The 18,956-nt window shown below is 41.3% G+C and overlaps 2 protein-coding genes across 2 annotated transcripts; one reads left to right on the forward strand and one right to left on the reverse strand.

Moving 5' to 3' along the window:
* Positions 1-376: 376 nt before the first annotated feature.
* Positions 377-1,106, forward strand: HD556DRAFT_1312282 (uncharacterized protein; the record flags this gene model as incomplete). The annotated part of the gene is made up of 5 exons (XM_041300632.1): positions 377-418; positions 461-476; positions 593-724; positions 780-967; positions 1,017-1,106. The coding sequence occupies 5 exons, from the start codon at positions 377-379 to the stop codon at positions 1,104-1,106; spliced, it is 468 nt and encodes a 155-aa protein (XP_041155279.1).
* A 4,659-nt stretch (positions 1,107-5,765) lies between these two features.
* Positions 5,766-6,518, reverse strand: HD556DRAFT_1312283 (uncharacterized protein; the record flags this gene model as incomplete). Its single annotated transcript, XM_041300633.1, has 3 exons — positions 5,766-5,843; positions 5,924-6,006; positions 6,212-6,518. 3 exons carry the CDS (start codon positions 6,516-6,518, stop codon positions 5,766-5,768), a joined length of 468 nt encoding a protein of 155 aa, XP_041155280.1.
* Between the last annotated feature and the right edge of the window lie 12,438 nt (positions 6,519-18,956).

Below are 18,956 nucleotides of genomic sequence, written 5' to 3' on the forward strand. Positions count from 1 at the left end.
TATGCTGGAGTTCAGATGGAGGGCAAGTGGTGAGCAGATCTGATGATGGAATATTCAGAGTGTGGGGTGTCCAGAGTGGAGAAAATATCTTGGGACCAATCAAGGCAGGGGATTACATCTTGACAATTGAGCCTCTTTGCTACTCACCCGATGGCAAGATGATTGCTACCTATGGAGGTCACTTAGGTATACATGAAATAAAATTAAGTGGATAATAAAGCTCAAATTAAATACTAAACCAACTTAAAGATGATCGAACATTGAGAATCAGACTTGCAGTTTCGTGACAAGTTGGAACATACTTTTAAGTATGTATCACTGTTATACTGTGACCCATCTCATCAACTTCATCCACCATGTTGTTGCAAGTTAGACCATGGGAGCTCTGCATGATAATATGAGCAAACATGTTACCAAGGTATATGGTCTCTGACCTGCATTGAACCCACTTGCCATGCAGGTGAGATGCTTTCCAGGTAAGCTTCAATCTATGCCTTTTGTTTATTCCTGAGACCTACTCATTGATCCACTTATCTTAAAGACCTTAGGCCTTCACATTCACTTAGTGCCTGCCACTCTAATGGTTTCACAGCGGTATTCACCCCTAACAATGAAATAAAACATCATATTGAGATCCAGTCAGCCCAGAAGACACAGGCATCTATGAAAGTGTTGGCCCCTAGCACTGCCACAACCTCTACGTCAGCAGTCCCACCCCATAAATGTATGTTATAACATTCAGATAAGTCTACAGATCTGGTGCTGATTAATTTTCATAGCCAAAAAAAGAAAAGCCTCACCCAATCCTGTGACATCAATGTCCAATCCTACATTGTTGTTCAATCCTGCATTGATAACTGAGTTCAGGAAGATACTAGCCTTGCTGCAGAACGAGATGGTGGAGATTTGGGGAGAGAATGAGACCATGAGAAAAACACATACCAAGGACATTAAAGCACTGAGAAAAGTAAGTCACCTGTCTTTCTGGCCACAAACCCTGACAACAATCTCTGCAGGTTACAATGTTAATAGTCCCTTTACATCTTTGCGTCCTACTCAACCTTGTGTACAAAAAAGTTCTGGGACACCTCAGCCATAAGACATGAGATGACCTTCGTGCCTCCTACAGTTACAGTGATATTTTCAATTATCTCAAGAGGATTCCTAGAGTTAATATAAATATAATTATAAGTTTAAGTGAAGTGGCACCATGTTACATTACTTTCATCTTTTTCTCATTGCCTGCCTGGCAGTTGAACAGCCTGAGCATGAGTAAGTTGTCAAAGTGAGGGATCAATGATATCCATAAATCATAAGCAATAAATAATAAGTTCTACCAATATTGATATTATATGGTTAAAACTCAGCTATTGGCATCTACTGTGCTAACCTTATATTATCTTTAAAGTTGATAAATTTACTTTATCTTGGGTTACTAAACTGACTCAGTAGCTGCCATCTAGACTATGAAATGAATCATGTGCTGTACAGGAATACCAGAAACATGTAGTTGAATACATTAAAATAGCCCATCATCATGACACTGCTCAGAGAGTCACAGTACTACTAAAACATCAATGATAATTAGTGATTATTTATTAGACTTTGCCTAGTCACTTGTACTTCTCAGTTTCTCACCAATAGTGCATTTTCCTAAGCCTATAAGTCATTGCAGTCTGCTTCAGCTCCAGTCACTACTTATCCCTCAGCTATAGTAGCCTTTGCTTTCTTTGCTCAGCCTTTATCATCTAATGGACATGCCAATTCCTACACTACTGAAACTAAGTTGATTCAATGCAGAAAGTATAATCTTGTCATAATGTATGTAGGAATTAGCATAGATATATCCTAGGGTATCTAAGATGGCTATACTCTCACCCATACCTACTAATATGCCCTCATTTATAGTATAGGTGTTGGTTTTTGAAGAGTACCAGAGATAGACACCCCTACCCACACCTATAGTGGATATACTCTAGGGTAACACTTTTCTCAATCATATATATTATTATTTGAAGGCAAAGGTTCTGTATTAGACATACTGTAGAGAAGTTCAAAATACCTAGAATGCTTGATAGTATACTGGCCAGGTCATTATTATTATAGAGCTCATCAATCTTGCAATCACATAATATAATCTATACAATTACCTTAGCTAGCATCATAACTTTCATTAAAACACTAAAGCATAATAACACTTTTCAATTCTTATATCCACACTCTCACATCTACAACTCACATAACATGAGTTTCATATATTCATACTTTTGCCTAAATGTATGTAATGTAGGATTCCAATAATGCAATCATATATCATACAAAATAAAATAAAAACTGACTGGCACAGCAGAGTGCTGTGATAATGTGATGGTATAGTGCAGTTTCAGAGATTGTTGTAGTCTAAGAATCCATCACTGCATGATTCAGGGCTAGTGGAACATTGCTATAAGCAAAGTAATGAGAGTGGATTAGTAGGTTTTAATATAGATAATTAGTTTCATAATGAGTGATGAACCAAAATAAAACTTACTAATAGCATATTATACTTATACATGTTTCTACAGGGACCCCTTTAAGGCCAATAAGGAGCAAGATAGAGTGGAATATTGGATGAATTCGCAAATCAAGATCTATAAAGAATCTATTGAGGCTGTGAACATGAAATTGTCAAGAAATATAACCACATATCGAGATACACCTGCAGATGCTGACTCATCTAACAATGGCAAGTCTACAAACTTTAGCTTATATTCCTGAATCCTAGATACAACTTACCAAACTACATAGGCACTAAAAGACTAAATATAAAGTTTGCTCAAAACATAGTAAAGAAGAAGGAAAGAAATTAGATGAGACCAATTGGTCTTTCTTGCTGATTCCTAACCTTTGCCTGTGTTATGGGAATAAGGGATATTGTAAGAGTAAGACTCCAGGTAAGAATCATAGCCAAGATGGTTTATGCTATACTATCAAACCCTAACCTTAAGACATGGTAATTCATCATTCTTATCACCAAAAGAATTCCCAAATGAAAGGCAAAGATAATAGCTCAAATAATTAAACTAGTGATACCTTATAGTGTGTCATTAGGGGCCAAGGGCTGCACATATATGAATGTGTCATGATAACAGCAGAAATGCCAGGGGCCTAGGGATGTGCAATGTCACTGATATGTGAATGTGCTGTGATAGCAGTGAAAGAATGATTCTGATACAAAAAAATTATAGTGTGATACAAGTAATAATAAGCACTAAGAAGGCCTAAGTTGAACAAGAATCATCCATATTCTAAGTTAATATCGTAATCATCTAGCTGAGTCAGTGTCGTATATATCACTATAAGCCAAGTATCTATCTTTTTAGAATACCTAAGGTACTAGCAGGACTCCTAGAGTTAATATAGATATAATTATGATAATCAATTTAGTTTATATGAATATATGTATTATTTTAGGTTATGAGACTATGGAATTTTTATTGCTCTTGATGCTCTTATTATTATAAGAGTTTTTAATATTATAGATACTATCAATGATATATATAGCTTGGAGTAGAATGATGATTAAGCAGCAGACACTTTTAGTGCATTATAATCTACATCAATCTTACTCTTCTGGCTGCCATTATCACTATCACCTTCACTATTATTCTCTATATGAAGAAGATAGGTCATATTAGTTTCTTTCTTATAAATATTAAAACATGAGAAAAACTATCATGTCAAAAAGAAAGATACTCATAGAATATTCTGATACATCTCTTCCCTCATTTTCTTTGTCCACCTTGTTGTCTTCTCCTGAAGATTCTTAAGGAAGTATAAATAAAATAAATATCTATATCATATTCTAGTCTAGAAACACATCTGTCAGACATATAAAATGAAATACTTTGTTTATAATACACATCTCTGAAGTTTTTACTCCAGTCTTCTGATAAGAGAGAGTGCACCCCACCTAAGATATATATAAGATAATACATAATATTCAATATGATGAAATTGACTTACTACTGTTGTAATAAGGGCAAGAAGGAGTAGAGAGGAGTTCCTAAAGTATTGGATATAATAAACTCTATTAGGGTCATTATCTGTAAAGAACAAATAATATATGTGCAGAAAAAAATAGTTGCCAAATTGTTTGTTCTTGTTAAAAGTCTTATTCTAGAACACATAATTAGATAGTAGATGACATTTGTGCTCATAGAACATACCTTGATATCTAAGTTACTAGAAAAAAAAGCAAAAAAAAGTCTTCATCTCCTTCACCTTTCTTATGAACCTTCTTAAGATTCTTTAGCATCCACTTAAGTTATTTTAAGAATGAATGATTCTCCTTAGATCAGATTAGAGGCAAGGACTATAAATATATGATATACATTTTACTGAGCTATATAATAGGTAAGGTTCCTAGAGATGTTATCATTAGCTACAGGTCATTACTTAACTTTATCTATCTTGCTTAATATTCTTCATATGATGACACTAACATATATGGAAAAGATTCTCAAAGATTTTTACCATCACTAAAATATTCTCTTTAATCTCAAAATTAGAGAATATCTGGATATACCCAAAACCTATTCTCTTCTTCATTATGTTAACTCTAATACATTGGTACACATCAATTGCTAAACATTTTTAAATCACTTGCTATCATATTCAACTTAATATGCATTAAATTCAAAAAACATTAAATTATTAGATATCATATCAGATTTTATATTGGGCATTGAACTTCACATTAGTTGATTAGATATTGTATACACTTGCCCTACTCATGTTCTGTTCTATCTCACTAACTCTACTAGGTGCATAATTAGTTATTTTTATATTATTAACATTGTAGAACATGTTATTCATGTATTCTCATAGTCTGCAGTATTGAGGTTAGAATTCCACATATGAGATAATTAAACTAAAAAGATAAAATCTCAGTCTATAGACTCATGTATATTAAAATATATATATTTAGAAAAATACACTAATAGAATAGTTAGTACACATCTAAGAGAGGGTCCATGTTTGAACTGAGTTTAAAACATGTCTGAAACTTCTCATATATGGTATAGTCAGGGCAGGCATCCGTAATGACTGTTTTAAGTACTCCGGTATACATTTTAATAATTTATTGTAGGTAGAATCATGAAATTTGTGGGAATCTAACACAAAAACTATGAACTATGCTAAAACTGTGAACTATGATCCAAATTCTATGTTTCAATAGCTAAGTCGAAATCGGAAAGAATGGCAGTAGACCCCTGTTGCGACCTCCCACAAACAATCAGATGGTCTTTCCATCTATCAAGACTTGCCTTCTCTTCCTCACTGAGAGAATATAAAAAGAAACTAACACTATCAAATATTGTCTTTTTCTCAGTCGGCAAAAACTTCTGCTTCATGAATATTAGTTGGCCTTATTCCAATAATGCATGCTCTATTATTGAACACGCAAGGCAGTACACATGATGCAGTGCCTCACAAGGTGATTGGTGGTTGCCAAGTAGCGTGTGAAGTCCGTGATTCGATAGCCAGATGAGTTTGATGAGCAGGCTGAATATGAATTTATTCTGGCATTTGTTATGTAATACTTATTGCTCGTCTTTTGTAGGAGTTCCACCTCAGTGTTATTTTGATACTCCCACTGAGGTATGTTTTGTTATTGACACTCATACAGTACACACACTGATACCTTACCTAGACTAGACTCTTCACTCCTCTAGCATCTATAATTGACGGTACAATGACTGGTGTGAGTGACATTGGCAACATCAGCAAAACCATCCAGAATCAGAAAGGCCTGGCAGCTCCTGAGAGGACTCCCACACTGTGTTGCTGACCTCACTGGCCTCACAAGTATGACATGTCATCGTAAATGACATCTGCAACATCCCCCACGCCTCCTCACTCCTTCACAAGCCTCACATACCATGTTACAAAACACCCGTGAGCCTCCCACGCTCCTTGCAAGGCACTGCCAGCTCTTTCTAGTGTCCCTTACTGCACTGTGATCTAAAGTAATAATACAGCAATTCGAACACAAACCAGTTTAGACTGTTCATCGCTGTGCGCCCCTATTCCAGCATTTGACTCGGTCAGTCCATTTTTCAGTGTATTCTGATTGATCATTGTACAGTAACTATGAGTACTGCTGGACCCAGCACTATAAATCTACAATCCAACCCCCTCAGCCTTGTCATAATTCAGCTCAGCCCACCTTCTTCACCATCTTCTGCCCCGAGGGCATCATCGTCCTCATCTTCTACAAGAACCTGATCTAGGCTGGTATATCCAAACTCATCTATCTCATCTGTGATATCGTCATTAATGAGATATTCTGTGGTGTGTGGATCTTGATTCACATCTTCTTTGTTGTTCTTATCTTTGTGGCACTCCTCCTCACTGTCTTCATCACTGCCACTGCCCTCTTCCTCAGCATCTTCCTCATCCTCCAGATTGTCATCATCCTCACCATTGTTTGTCATTTTTTCATCAGAATCTCGAGTTTCATGCATTTTCTCCATCGTAAATGGGAGTTGGTCGAGTGCATCACAGTCATTGAGTAAGCATCATGTGGCTTCATGGATAGGCTTGTGGCCAACACCACCACCACAATATCGCATAAACATGTCTCAATTGATGAACCTACATAAGTAAGTATAGTATTATGCTAATCATCATAGAAACTCACATGTTAACATAAAAATAATTCCAGTCATAAGCTCTGTCCTCCATTGACGACCAACAGAAGTTGATGGAATCAGCTGAGAGCAGCCATATGCAAAGGCTAGGATTAAATGGATGCCGTGGATCACATGTCTTGGATCTATGAATCCAAACACAGATGGATCATCGGCATTTAGGAATCTGACACGAGGGAGGCGCTTTGCAGCCCAGCCAGAAGGATAGGTCATGTCACACCCAAGCCAGCAGACCCAGAGCAAGTCCATGTGCTGTGGTACAGAGCTTTGGGACTCGGGGCCTGTATGTCGAACCATGACATGGAACACTCCAATGATTCATGCATATCAATATGGATGTGGGTTCTTACTCTCATCCTCATGAGCAAGAACCATCACATCTGCTTGTGTGCATGGATTGAGTGAATTTTGAGCTCAACAGAGGTCATAGGTAGTATAGTTGACATGGAGAACTTTGTATCAATAGATTTGATTGTTGATGATAGGAGCTGAGTTACGCTGCACTGGTGTGAATTCTGTTTTGTCACCTTCATATTGGGTATCAAGCAAGTGTCCTAGAATGTGCACTTTGAGTCGCAGGAGGAAATTCTTTTGAGGTCATATGAGTGATCATTTTAAACTTATAACAGAGACAAGTTCTCACCTGAACAGCAATATCATCACTGTATCCACTGAGCTAAGCCAAGATATCCCAGTAATACTTCCTTGAGGTTGAAATTTGATAGTGAGATTCAGGTGAGGAATAAGGAAGGGGGTCTTGATCATTGAAATGGAGAGAGGGGCGCTGTCCAGTCTTGTCAGCTAGTGGGTTGTTCTAAGCTGTTTGAACTGCCTCCATGTGCTCATGTTTTGTTGCAGCTTGTGGAGTATCCATTCTTGCTGTTGATGCTTAGTGATACCTCGCATGAATCAATTTTATTTGTATGTGCATAAAACTGTTTGACGCGACAATGCTCTAACTCACCCTGTTGAGTAATTAGTCAGAGTTCTTTGTGTGTGACATGAAGAGCCTACTACTTACAAATTGAGTTGAGTAGTTGTCTGTTGTCCTATACAGCCAAATTTATTTCACATAATCACCAAGTGTGTGAAGCTTATATGTTGACATGTTGGATTTTCAGTGTTTCGAGGCTGCTTGTGGTGCAACATTGGCCTTCCCCTTCCCCTTCACTGCTTTGGCACCTCATCAACGTGTACAAGCGGCAGTTTCTTGTGGAAGATCATGTGTGTTGAATTTGCTGCATGTTGCACTGCAAAACTTGCGCAAAGCTCGGCCAAGACATGTTGTGCAGTTGTCGAAGTGATGCAGTGTAGTCTCAGTATGCATCTGCAACTTTCCAAAAACATGCCAAGTTGAGAGTTCAAAGAGGAGGTTGAGAATAGTTGAGTTGTGATCTGGAATAAGTAGTTCGAAAACAGGGATAGAGCACTAGTAGACGACAAATCTAAGTTTTAATATTTAAACAAAAGAATGAATTGAGTCTTTTACCTGGAGAAGATCTTTGAAGTCATAAGCAGCAAGTTTTGTTAAGTCAGAGACATTACTACTGAATTTACATATTGTGTCTCGGCCAAACATTGGGACCATTCAATATCTAGAAAATCTGCATGAGTCAAAGGTTAAGAATAGGCTCGGAGGCAACATACCTTTCATTAAATTTTGGAATAAGATCATCTCCACATGCATGGAGAATCCGGATAAGATGTGTCAGAGTTGCCTTCCACATGCCAAGCTCAAATTTATGCATAAAATCGGGGACAAGCATTGAGTGGAAGTCAAAGCCAAACTTTGAGGGTTTCTCAACCCGAGTGGGAACCATTGACATAACACCAATCAAGTTCTCGATGAAAGTGCTGACAACACTGTGGCCCAATTTGAATATGAATTCACATACATGTTCAATCATAGACCGCTGGTGACGATCATCAAGTTGTACACTTTTATCCTGCTGGCACCGGTCCATTCTGTTGCCTAATCTGTCAATCTTGTCCTTGTTGACAAGACAGTGAGGACAGGGGCATCGCCCAAGAAATTTGATGCATGTGAGGAGAATCTTCTCAGGATAGTCTGCAGCGTACGTGAAAAACCAAGCAAAAACTTTGCATGAAATGCCATCAGGGAATTTGATGATGATGATGATGCCATGTTCCCATGTGTCTATGAACTCATCATCAAGCAAAAAATACCATATGGCACGCATGAGTTCCTGCTTGCAATGTGTGAGAACAGTTGCTGTAGCACTCCGTCCAAACCATCAAACATAAATGTCCTGGATCATGTCGGGCAGCTAAAGCTATTATTAGCACAGGCAAGCAGATTTTCTGTAAAATTAACATACCTTTGGGATGTAGGCAAGATGGTGAGCTGCAAATGATGTTGGCTTAGACCAAATATATTTCAACTGGTTACTGATGTAACGAAACAACAATTGTTGGACACTACACAAAGTAAGTAACCAGCAATATAAAAATGTTGTGGTCTTGCACAGCCTAGTCTGCTATACTTGCGAGACAAGTGCATTTGACCTGAGGGGTTCGCTGTAAGGTATTAGAATAATCAGATATACTAAAAGGAAGATAGTCTGAAGTGCAGGAAACAAAGTCTGAAGGTATAATTATGAGTCTGAAGGTGAAAACATCGGGTCCGATGTTTTCAGGTTTTTGGATTAGCGGATTACATCAGGTTACATCAGATTAGTATCGTAAATGTAGTGAATATCGGGTTACTGTCAGTGTTTTTGGAGTGTTTCGGATAATGAAAGGAATGATATTGTGGAATTCAGCAAAGAACTACAAATATCAGATGACCTCCTCCTACTCGAAGGTAGAAAGGTAAATAAGTAAGTAGAAGGTATGTGAAATATATAGTGTCTATGTAGAATTTCAGAGCACTATAGGCGAAAGTAGTAGTGGTAATTTTTGGAGCCGTAGTTGTGAGATATGGCCATAATTATGTGGCAACTGCCATCAATGGCTTTTTCTCAAATGATGGTTACCGCCACCCACCCAAAATAGGCAATGCACCCCATAAGGAGCTCACCCCTAACATCACCGCAGTTTTGGGAATTTTGAAACTCAGCTACATCTATTTCGCATTTTTGGTCCCCTGTGGGAATTTCCCCTACAACATTCCCACATTCCGCAATTTTGCATTTTTAGCCACTACATCTAAAAATAGATTGCTTCTCATATCAGGGCCTTCCCCCATTATTCCCACACTCCGCAATTTTCGCATTTTTAGCCACCCCACTACACCCAAAACATCACCCATTTTGGGAATCTCCACAATATCAATTATTCCCACACCCTCCCCACCTCACTGCAGCTTCACCACTACACCACAATAGCTCCCCCTTTATATACAAGTAGTAGTTTAGTATATGTGTATATAATATAATATAATAGACCACTTTTTTTGTTAATTTGTGTGCCTCCTCCTCTTCCAGGGGCCATTTAACATATGTTAGGGTAAAGAACACTTTCGCATTTTTGCCCCTTTGGTGGGGAAGTGTTCTATGATATTCAGAATATGTTTATGAGCATATATGAGTAGATTCCCATCTTTATTTGACCCCCTGAAGCGTCCTACATCAATAGATATAGCACATATGCAAGAAAATACAAAATATATTCCCATTTAATTATTTCTAAATGGACAGACTTGGAAAAAATGATTCCCAGCATCTATTCAAAAATAGGAACAATGTATCAGCAGCCCAGGACCATAGGATAATACCCTGTTGCATGGTGTGCCCTCCCTCTCCTGATGGTTCACCCCCTGTGAAACTTTTTCCTGTAGGACCGGACCTTGATTGAGGTGAGGGGTCTATTTCTATGTATATTTGGAGTAGATCTATCATATAGCTGGCTCAGGACACACATAGGATCCTGCTACAAGAACAAAAACATAGAAAATCCCACTTTTGACATTTTTGATGTTTTTCAGTATCTTAATCTTGCATAAATGATCAGCCCTACTCATATATCATAAGTAGTACACTCACACATATATTCTGTGCCAAGGATCAGCCCTACATAGGGCGCAAATTTGATATCTGATGTACAGGGGGTATTTCTACTGATAAAAGGTCTACATAGTAATCAAGCCTGTGATAAGTGATCAGATACCTGGGATACCTCTCATATATGTCCCAGATGATGTAGCTGAAGTTTTAGAAAGATCCATGAAGGACTGACTGAATAAGTACAGGTCAAATATATCATTCAAAATATGTAGGATATATGGTAGACTACTAAAAGAACCTATACTACATACTGCCCTGTAAAGGCGTTTGCTACTGAGATGCACCTGCACTACTGGTACTGGTCTTATAGTAAGTGCGTCAGGAACTTGAATATATGAATGAGAGACTGAAAATAATCTAGGATGCGAGCCGATGTCACTCCAATGCTTGCCTATGTTCATTTTGGCTTGAGCTCGTACCTATCACCTCCTGGACATCCTTATCTCAGATCCTTCGGCTTCTCTCGTCTCGGACGTCTCGGCTTCGTAGTCCAACACCCTGAGGTTAGAGGGTTATGGAAGGAATGTGGTGTGTATCTGAGTTTACCTAGTGTTAAGAACATGCTCAAGGGTCGGATCCGAAGGGCTTGGCTTCAGCTCGTGCACTGCGCCCCTTACCCGAGTACGTGCCCCTAACTTCCGAAGGCTGTAGAACGATGTCCGAAGGTTACCGGACGATGTCCAGAGGGCGTCAGGCGATGTCCGGAGTCCGATGTCCGATGCGCGGGAATTCCGGCGGACGTTCGGAAACAAGAGATAAGACTAATCCGGACGAAGTCCAAACTAGAAAGGAAACAGCGGAGGACTACCAGAGGTAGAGGCGGAGGTGTCAAGTCTATAGGAGTCGATCCTAAGACGAGCAGAGGTCGACGAGAGAGAAACTCAAGTCGGACGGAGGAGAGAATGAGCAGAGTCTAATATGATATTCGAACTGAGGAAACTACAGAGATTGTACAGGGGTTTATATACTACTGAGGACATAACGGAGAACAGTAAGTGCAGTGCGAAGCTATGTAAAGCTATGAAGAAAACATATGGGACGACTATCACTAGTCTATCGGAACTTAGTAAAATGAAGACGGAAATGAATAAGGAACGGAAAATAAAGCGTACTAACTGATAAGGGAAATACCAAAGGGATAAGGCGCGGAAGTTAGACGCGGGTCGGATCCGGACGATACATAGAAGTCGGCCGGATCATGAAGACGGAAATGAATAAGGGACGGAAAATAAAGCATACTAACTGATAAGGGAAATACCAAAGGGATAAGGCACGGAGGTTAGATGCGGGTCGGATCCGGATGATACAGAATATATGTGTGAGTGTACTACTTATGATATATGAGTAGGGCTGATCATTTATGCAAGATTAAGATACTGAAAAACATCAAAAATGTCAAAAGTGGGATTTTCTATGTTTTTGTTCTTGTAGCAGGATCCTATGTGTGTCCTGAGCCAGCTATATGATAGATCTACTCCAAATATACATAGAAATAGACCCCTCACCTCAATCAAGGTCCGGTCCTACAGGAAAAAGTTTCACAGGGGGTGAACCATCAGGAGAGGGAGGGCACACCATGCAACAGGGTATTATCCTATGGTCCTGGGCTGCTGATACATTGTTCCTATTTTTGAATAGATGCTGGGAATCATTTTTTCCAAGTCTGTCCATTTAGAAATAATTAAATGGGAATATATTTTGTATTTTCTTGCATATGTGCTATATCTATTGATGTAGGACGCTTCAGGGGGTCAAATAAAGATGGGAATCTACTCATATATGCTCATAAACATATTCTGAATATCATAGAACACTTCCCCACCAAAGGGGCAAAAATGCGAAAGTGTTCTTTACCCTAACATATGTTAAATGGCCCCTGGAAGAGGAGGAGGCACACAAATTAACAAAAAAAGTGGTCTATTATATTATATTATATACACATATACTAAACTACTACTTGTATATAAAGGGGGAGCTATTGTGGTGTAGTGGTGAAGCTGCAGTGAGGTGGGGAGGGTGTGGGAATAATTGATATTGTGGAGATTCCCAAAATGGGTGATGTTTTGGGTGTAGTGGGGTGGCTAAAAATGCGAAAATTGCGGAGTGTGGGAATAATGGGGGAAGGCCCTGATATGAGAAGCAATCTATTTTTAGATGTAGTGGCTAAAAATGCAAAATTGCGGAATGTGGGAATGTTGTAGGGGAAATTCCCACAGGGGACCAAAAATGCGAAATAGATGTAGCTGAGTTTCAAAATTCCCAAAACTGCGGTGATGTTAGGGGTGAGCTCCTTATATGGGTGGTGGTATGAGCCAGGGAAATGACCATTGACCTTGGGTGTTACAGTTTCATTTCTTCACCTTATCACATATTACTAATCATTCCATGACATTCTATTCTATTCCATTGTACGATTCTCTTACTCTTTTTACCATTTGCTGCTCATATTCAAGCTCCGCTTCAATAACTCTATATATACTTCTCACCTTATGCTTTGTATCTTTAACTTGACCTACGCAGACCAGGGCCTGCAATCTAGCTTCATCTTTATCAGAACATTGGCTTTACTTGAACTCTTTGAAACGTAAAGACGTCTAAACAACGCCGAGCGTAACAAAAGGTCAAGTTACTCTATAACTGCGCCGTTACTTGTAACGTAGCGCACGAACCCAGAAACCCACGACGTCTCATTCGGCAATTTGCCCTCCAGGTTTTACCTGGTCAGAATCGAGACAGACTTTTGTGAAAACAGAAGACGATGAAACTTGGACCCTAGCTGAGTGGAGAGATTACTACGATAAACTCGCACCTGTAGGAGAACGTTGGAACTTTTGGACCCAACAATACGAACCCATCGAACCCATTCCCAACTACACTGACTCAGACGACGAAGACGTGCCTAAAGAAATCGGATCCATGCCCGAGGTCTTCAATGGCGACACACAAAAGGCGACCAGATGGTCCCTACAGATGGCGGCCTACATGGCCCTCAACAGCGAAATCTATAATGAAGATAAGAAGAAGATCATTCTTGTCCTTAGCAGGATGACAAAGGGAGAAGCAGCTAAGTGGGCTGAGGGAGAGCTAAAGAAAGCTACCACGATGGCGGAAGGCTTCGGCCTGTACGACGAATTCTCCAAAAGATTCACCGCCACCTTCTACCCCAAGAACATCGCAGACACCGCACTCCGCAGAATCACCACCCTCAAACAGATAGGCAGCGTGGCTGCCTACGCTTCCCTCTTCAGAACTATACTCACCGATACCGGCATCACCGAAGAAGCAACGAAGATACTCTTCTTCAGGAACGGCCTCAAGCGCAAGCTACTCGCCGCTATCCTCGCATTCGAGAACGTCCCCACCACCGTCGACGACTGGCTGAGTAAAGCCTTAGACGTGGAAGTAAGAAGGATGTTCATCAATCCTCCCTCACAAGGTAAAGGGCATGACCCCTATGCTATGGATATTGATAGGATGGAGGCAGGAGAAGACGATGACAGTGAGAAAAGAACGAGGAAGACTTACCTCTCACCTCAAGAGCGGGAGCGCAGGAAGAAAGGCGGCCTATGCTTCAAATGCGGCAGGAAAGGCCTCATTAAGGACTGCCCAAACCATCCCACGGTAACTACTACCAGGAGAACCCAGACTAACTCCGCATCTAGCTCCGATAAGGGGGATGCCGAATACCAGGAGTTTCTGGAATGGAAGGCGTTCAAGGCATGCCAGGTAAAGAAGCCGAAGAAAGAAGAATCCGAAGAAGAGGATTTTTAGAACGGAGATCTGCACTGGTGTCAGAATCTCCCAGAGTAGGACTTTTAGTACAGAGCATTGGTGATTGTAATTCTATGCGCATTCCACTCACAATCAGCTCAACTAAAACCAACAAAACCACCGAAGCGGCCGCCTTGATAGACTCAGGTGCCGAAGGCGAATTCATTGACGCAAAATTCATCATACGAAACCGAATCACGAGCCACGAACTCGATAAGCCCATACCCGTACGAAACGTGGATGGCATGCTCAATAAGAATGGAAGAATCACACGGTGCTGTTATCTATCTTTTCTCGTACGCAACATTCCCATGCAAACGCGCTTCTTTATTACCTCACTGGGAGGAGAGGACGCAATCCTGGGAATGAGTTGGCTAAAGAAAGAAAACCCAGATATCGATTGGACCAAAGAGGAAGTCCATCTACGAGAATGAAGCCTCAAAACGACCATTGAAGAAATCGAAGAAGAAGATGTCTATTACGACGCACAGGAAAGTATCGATGAGGAATGGGATCCATCTACCGAAACCATTCCAGAATCCTTTTCTGACGAAATCCCTAATCTCTTACCCACGGAAGACGACACTGACGAAACAGATGTTATAGATCCCGATGACGTCTTAATTGCCTACATTAAAGGCGAACATGTCTTTGGAACATTCTCTACGGAAGTATCCGAATCCCCCCTCACTGACGAACACATCCCTGCAGACCACTGGTATTACTCGACATATGGCACCCTATTACGGAAAGCGGCAAACACGTCGCAACTTCTCGCTCAAGAATTCACGAAACCAGTCAAGAAAACCTTCGAAGAACTAGTCCCTGAGTCCTTCCGAAAGTATCAAGACGTATTCAGAGAAGTAGCAAATGGAACTCTACCACCGGAACAGAAATTTGACCACAAGATTGAGCTTAAGGATTCTTTCGTACCATGCAAGTGTAAAATCTATCCCCTCAATCCCCAGGAAGAAAAGGCCATGAACGATTTCATCGACGAACACCTCGCCAAAGGAACCATCATACCCTCGGAATCCCCTCAATCGTCACCATTCTTCTTCGTAGGAAAGAAAGACGGCTCTCTCCGACCCTGTCAAGACTACCGGTACCTAAATGATCACACGGTTAAGAATAATTTCCCACTACCGCTTATATCTGACCTCATAGATAAGCTCAAGAACGCGAAAATATTCACGAAAATGGACATCAGATGGGGATACAACAACGTACGTATGAAAAAATCTGACCAATGGAAAGCGGCATTTGCTACCACCCGCGGACTATTTGAACCAACAGTAATGTTTTTCGGCATGTGCAATTCCCTGGCCACATTTCAATCCATGATGAACGATATTTTCGGCGACATGATCCAAGAAGAATGGGTAATTATCTATATGGACGACATTCTAATATTCTCAGACGACTTCGAAACTCACCAGACTCAGACACACAGAGTATTGTCTCGACTCCACGAACACCGACTCTATCTAAAACCAGAAAAATGCACATTCAACGTTACGGAAATTGATTATTTAGGCATGATTATTCGACCGGGATCGGTAACTATGGACCCGGTGTAGAAACAACAATACAGAGAGGAACAAATGAAGCTCCTGACTGTATCTGTAAATGTTGTAAGGTCGTGCATTGCCTAGTCTGCTATACTTGAGACGACAAGTGCATTCGACCCTAAAGGGGAAGCGAGTGCAGCAAGGATCTAGTAGTGCGCGCCGAAGGCGCTACTGGTTGGCTGACACGAAGCGCGAGAAAGCGCGCAGGTGCGCGCGAGGTGCGGGAAAGCGAAGGTACGCGCGAGGCGCGGGAAGCGCGCGCGCGCGTGAGCGGAAACAAGTGAGAGTAAGAGTGAGTTTGCTTAAGTGGTGATTAGATACTAGACAAGAGATACGAGCGCGAGGTGTCAAAGAATAGATTTCTACTATGTTCTCCTAGGTAGTATGTGGGTGGTAAGTGGGAGGTAGAGTCCAAAGTTCGAAAGTAATGCTGGCGCTTATATGGCGCCTAAGCGCTGTCATGCGGAGCCGAATCACTACCAAGTAAGGTATGTAAAGATATATGTATGTAAGTAAGGGTCCATGATATAAATAAAGGTGGAATGATATGTAAATAAGGGAAATGGAAATACATGCACTAGAGAGCTTGGTGGACAGTGGATGGATGCTTCCGGAAGGCTGGCGCTATAGGGCGCTCAAGCGTGGGAAAGCGCGCGCGCGTATACATAGTAAAGCGCGGGAATGGTGCGCGCATGGCGCGCGTTGCGCGGGAAAGCTGCGCCTCATATAGGGATAGCTGCAGATAGCACACAGAATGGTGCTGCAAGTTCGTGCAATGAACTCCTTAGTGAAAAGTGCCATATCACACCATGAGAGGCATGAGTCTCTACACCGGCCAAACTCAAGGGCATCTCCGAGTGGAAAATTCCGACTCGAGTAAAAGATGTCCGATCATTTTTGGGATTCGCTAACTTCTATAGACGTTTCATCGCCGACTACTCCACGATCGCCAGACCCCTAATCGATCTCACGAAGAAAGACGAACCCTTTATTTGGACGAAAGAACGCAACGAAGCTTTTGAAAAGCTCAAAACAACTTTCACGACCGCGCCAGTACTACAAATACCTAGCAAACACTCTCCTTTCACCATCACTACTGACGCTTCCCTCTACGCCACCGGAGCAGTGCTCCTGCAGAAAGACGACAACGGAAACTGGTTACCATGTTCCTATTTATCTCAAAGTTTCAACCCCGCTGAACGAAACTACCAAATTTATGACAGAGAACTCCTAGCCATCGTCCGAGCCCTCAAAGCTTGGCGACATTATCTTATCGGATCACCCTACCCCGTAACCGTCCATACTGACCATAAAAATCTCCAATATTTCAGAGACGTCCAGGACCTCAATAGACGCCAAGCACGATGGCAGACTTTCCTTTCCCAGTTTGATCTCCGTATCCAACACGTACCGGGTAAAGATTTAATCATACCCGATTTATTATCTCGTAGAGCAGATCACCTTCCAGTCGATAGCGACGAAAAGGACAACACTGAAGGTACAACAATTCAGATGGTGAGTCTGAACAATGTTGGGTCTTGCAGAACCTAGCTGCTATTCGACCCTAGAGGGTTTCTGGACCAGGCTCAAGACTCAGAGGAGAGGAAATATCATGAAAACTTGCTGAGTACTCTGACTCCTACTGGTAACTGGTGAAAAGATAACTTGCTTATGTAAGCTACAAAAGTGCCAACATAAGGTAAGGTAAAAACAGTCTCTACAAGCCCAGCCAGAAATGAATCCCTACAACGCATCCATTCAACTCCTTCCTGACTCATTATTCGTCAATGTCATTGACACTTCTTTTACGGACAGATTACGTATCTCTTCTTCTGTGGACCCAGTAGTACAGACCGCACTAAAAGCGCTTACAGACTCAGAAACCCCACCCCCGCTCGGCTCGGCTCTTTCCAACTGGAAATTGAGCGACGGAATATTACTTTATAAAGGACTTACTTACATACCCCCCGGTGAACTCTGCCACGAACTTACTTCCCTTCATCACGATTCCCCCACCGCCGGACACCCTGGGCATTTCAAAACCCAGGAACTCCTCTCACGAGACTATTGGTGGCCTGGACTATCCACCTTCGTCAGAAACTACGTGGACGGCTGCAGTATTTGCCAACGGAACAAAGTCAATACACACCCCTCTCATCCTCCTCTTTCACCTATTCCCGCACCTATTTCCAACCGACCCTTCGCTCATTGCTCAGTAGATCTTATCACTGACCTACCACTCTCTGACGGCTTTGACTCTATCATGGTCGTGGTAGACCATGGACTTTCGAAGGGGGTAGTTTTTACCCCTTGTCTCAAGACTATAGACTCCGAAGGAGTCGCAAACATTTTCTTTTCCAAAGTTCTCTCTAGATACGGACTTTACGATAAATTTATATCAGACCACGGACCCCAGTTCGCATCCAGATTCCAACTCGAACTCGGAAAACTCCTCGGATACAAGAACTCCCTTTCCACCGCATTTCACCCTCAAAGTGATGGAGAGACCGAACGAGTAAACCAAGAACTCAAAGTCTACCTCCGGATCTTCTGCACTAATGACCAGACCGGTTGGGCCACTATGCTTCCCCTCGCTGAGTTTGTCCATAACTCACGACATCACTCTGCACGTGGCACTTCCCCGTTCTACCTCATGATGGGCTACCACCCGAAACACCTTCCCGATTCACACCCTAAATCCGACATCCCTAATATCGAACAACGCCTCCTTATGCTAAATAAAGCATGCAATGAAGCGCTAGCCGCCCATGAGCTCGCACGTAACACTATGCATCAACGAATCACATCTAAATTCGTACCATTCTCTATAGGCGATAAGGTATGGCTAGAAGCCAAGAACCTTCACCTCGGATACCCTAATCAAAAACTCGCTC

Source organism: Suillus plorans (assembly GCF_016647745.1).
Source record: "Suillus plorans strain S12 chromosome Unknown HD556scaffold_72, whole genome shotgun sequence".
Taxonomy (NCBI): domain Eukaryota; kingdom Fungi; phylum Basidiomycota; class Agaricomycetes; order Boletales; family Suillaceae; genus Suillus; species Suillus plorans.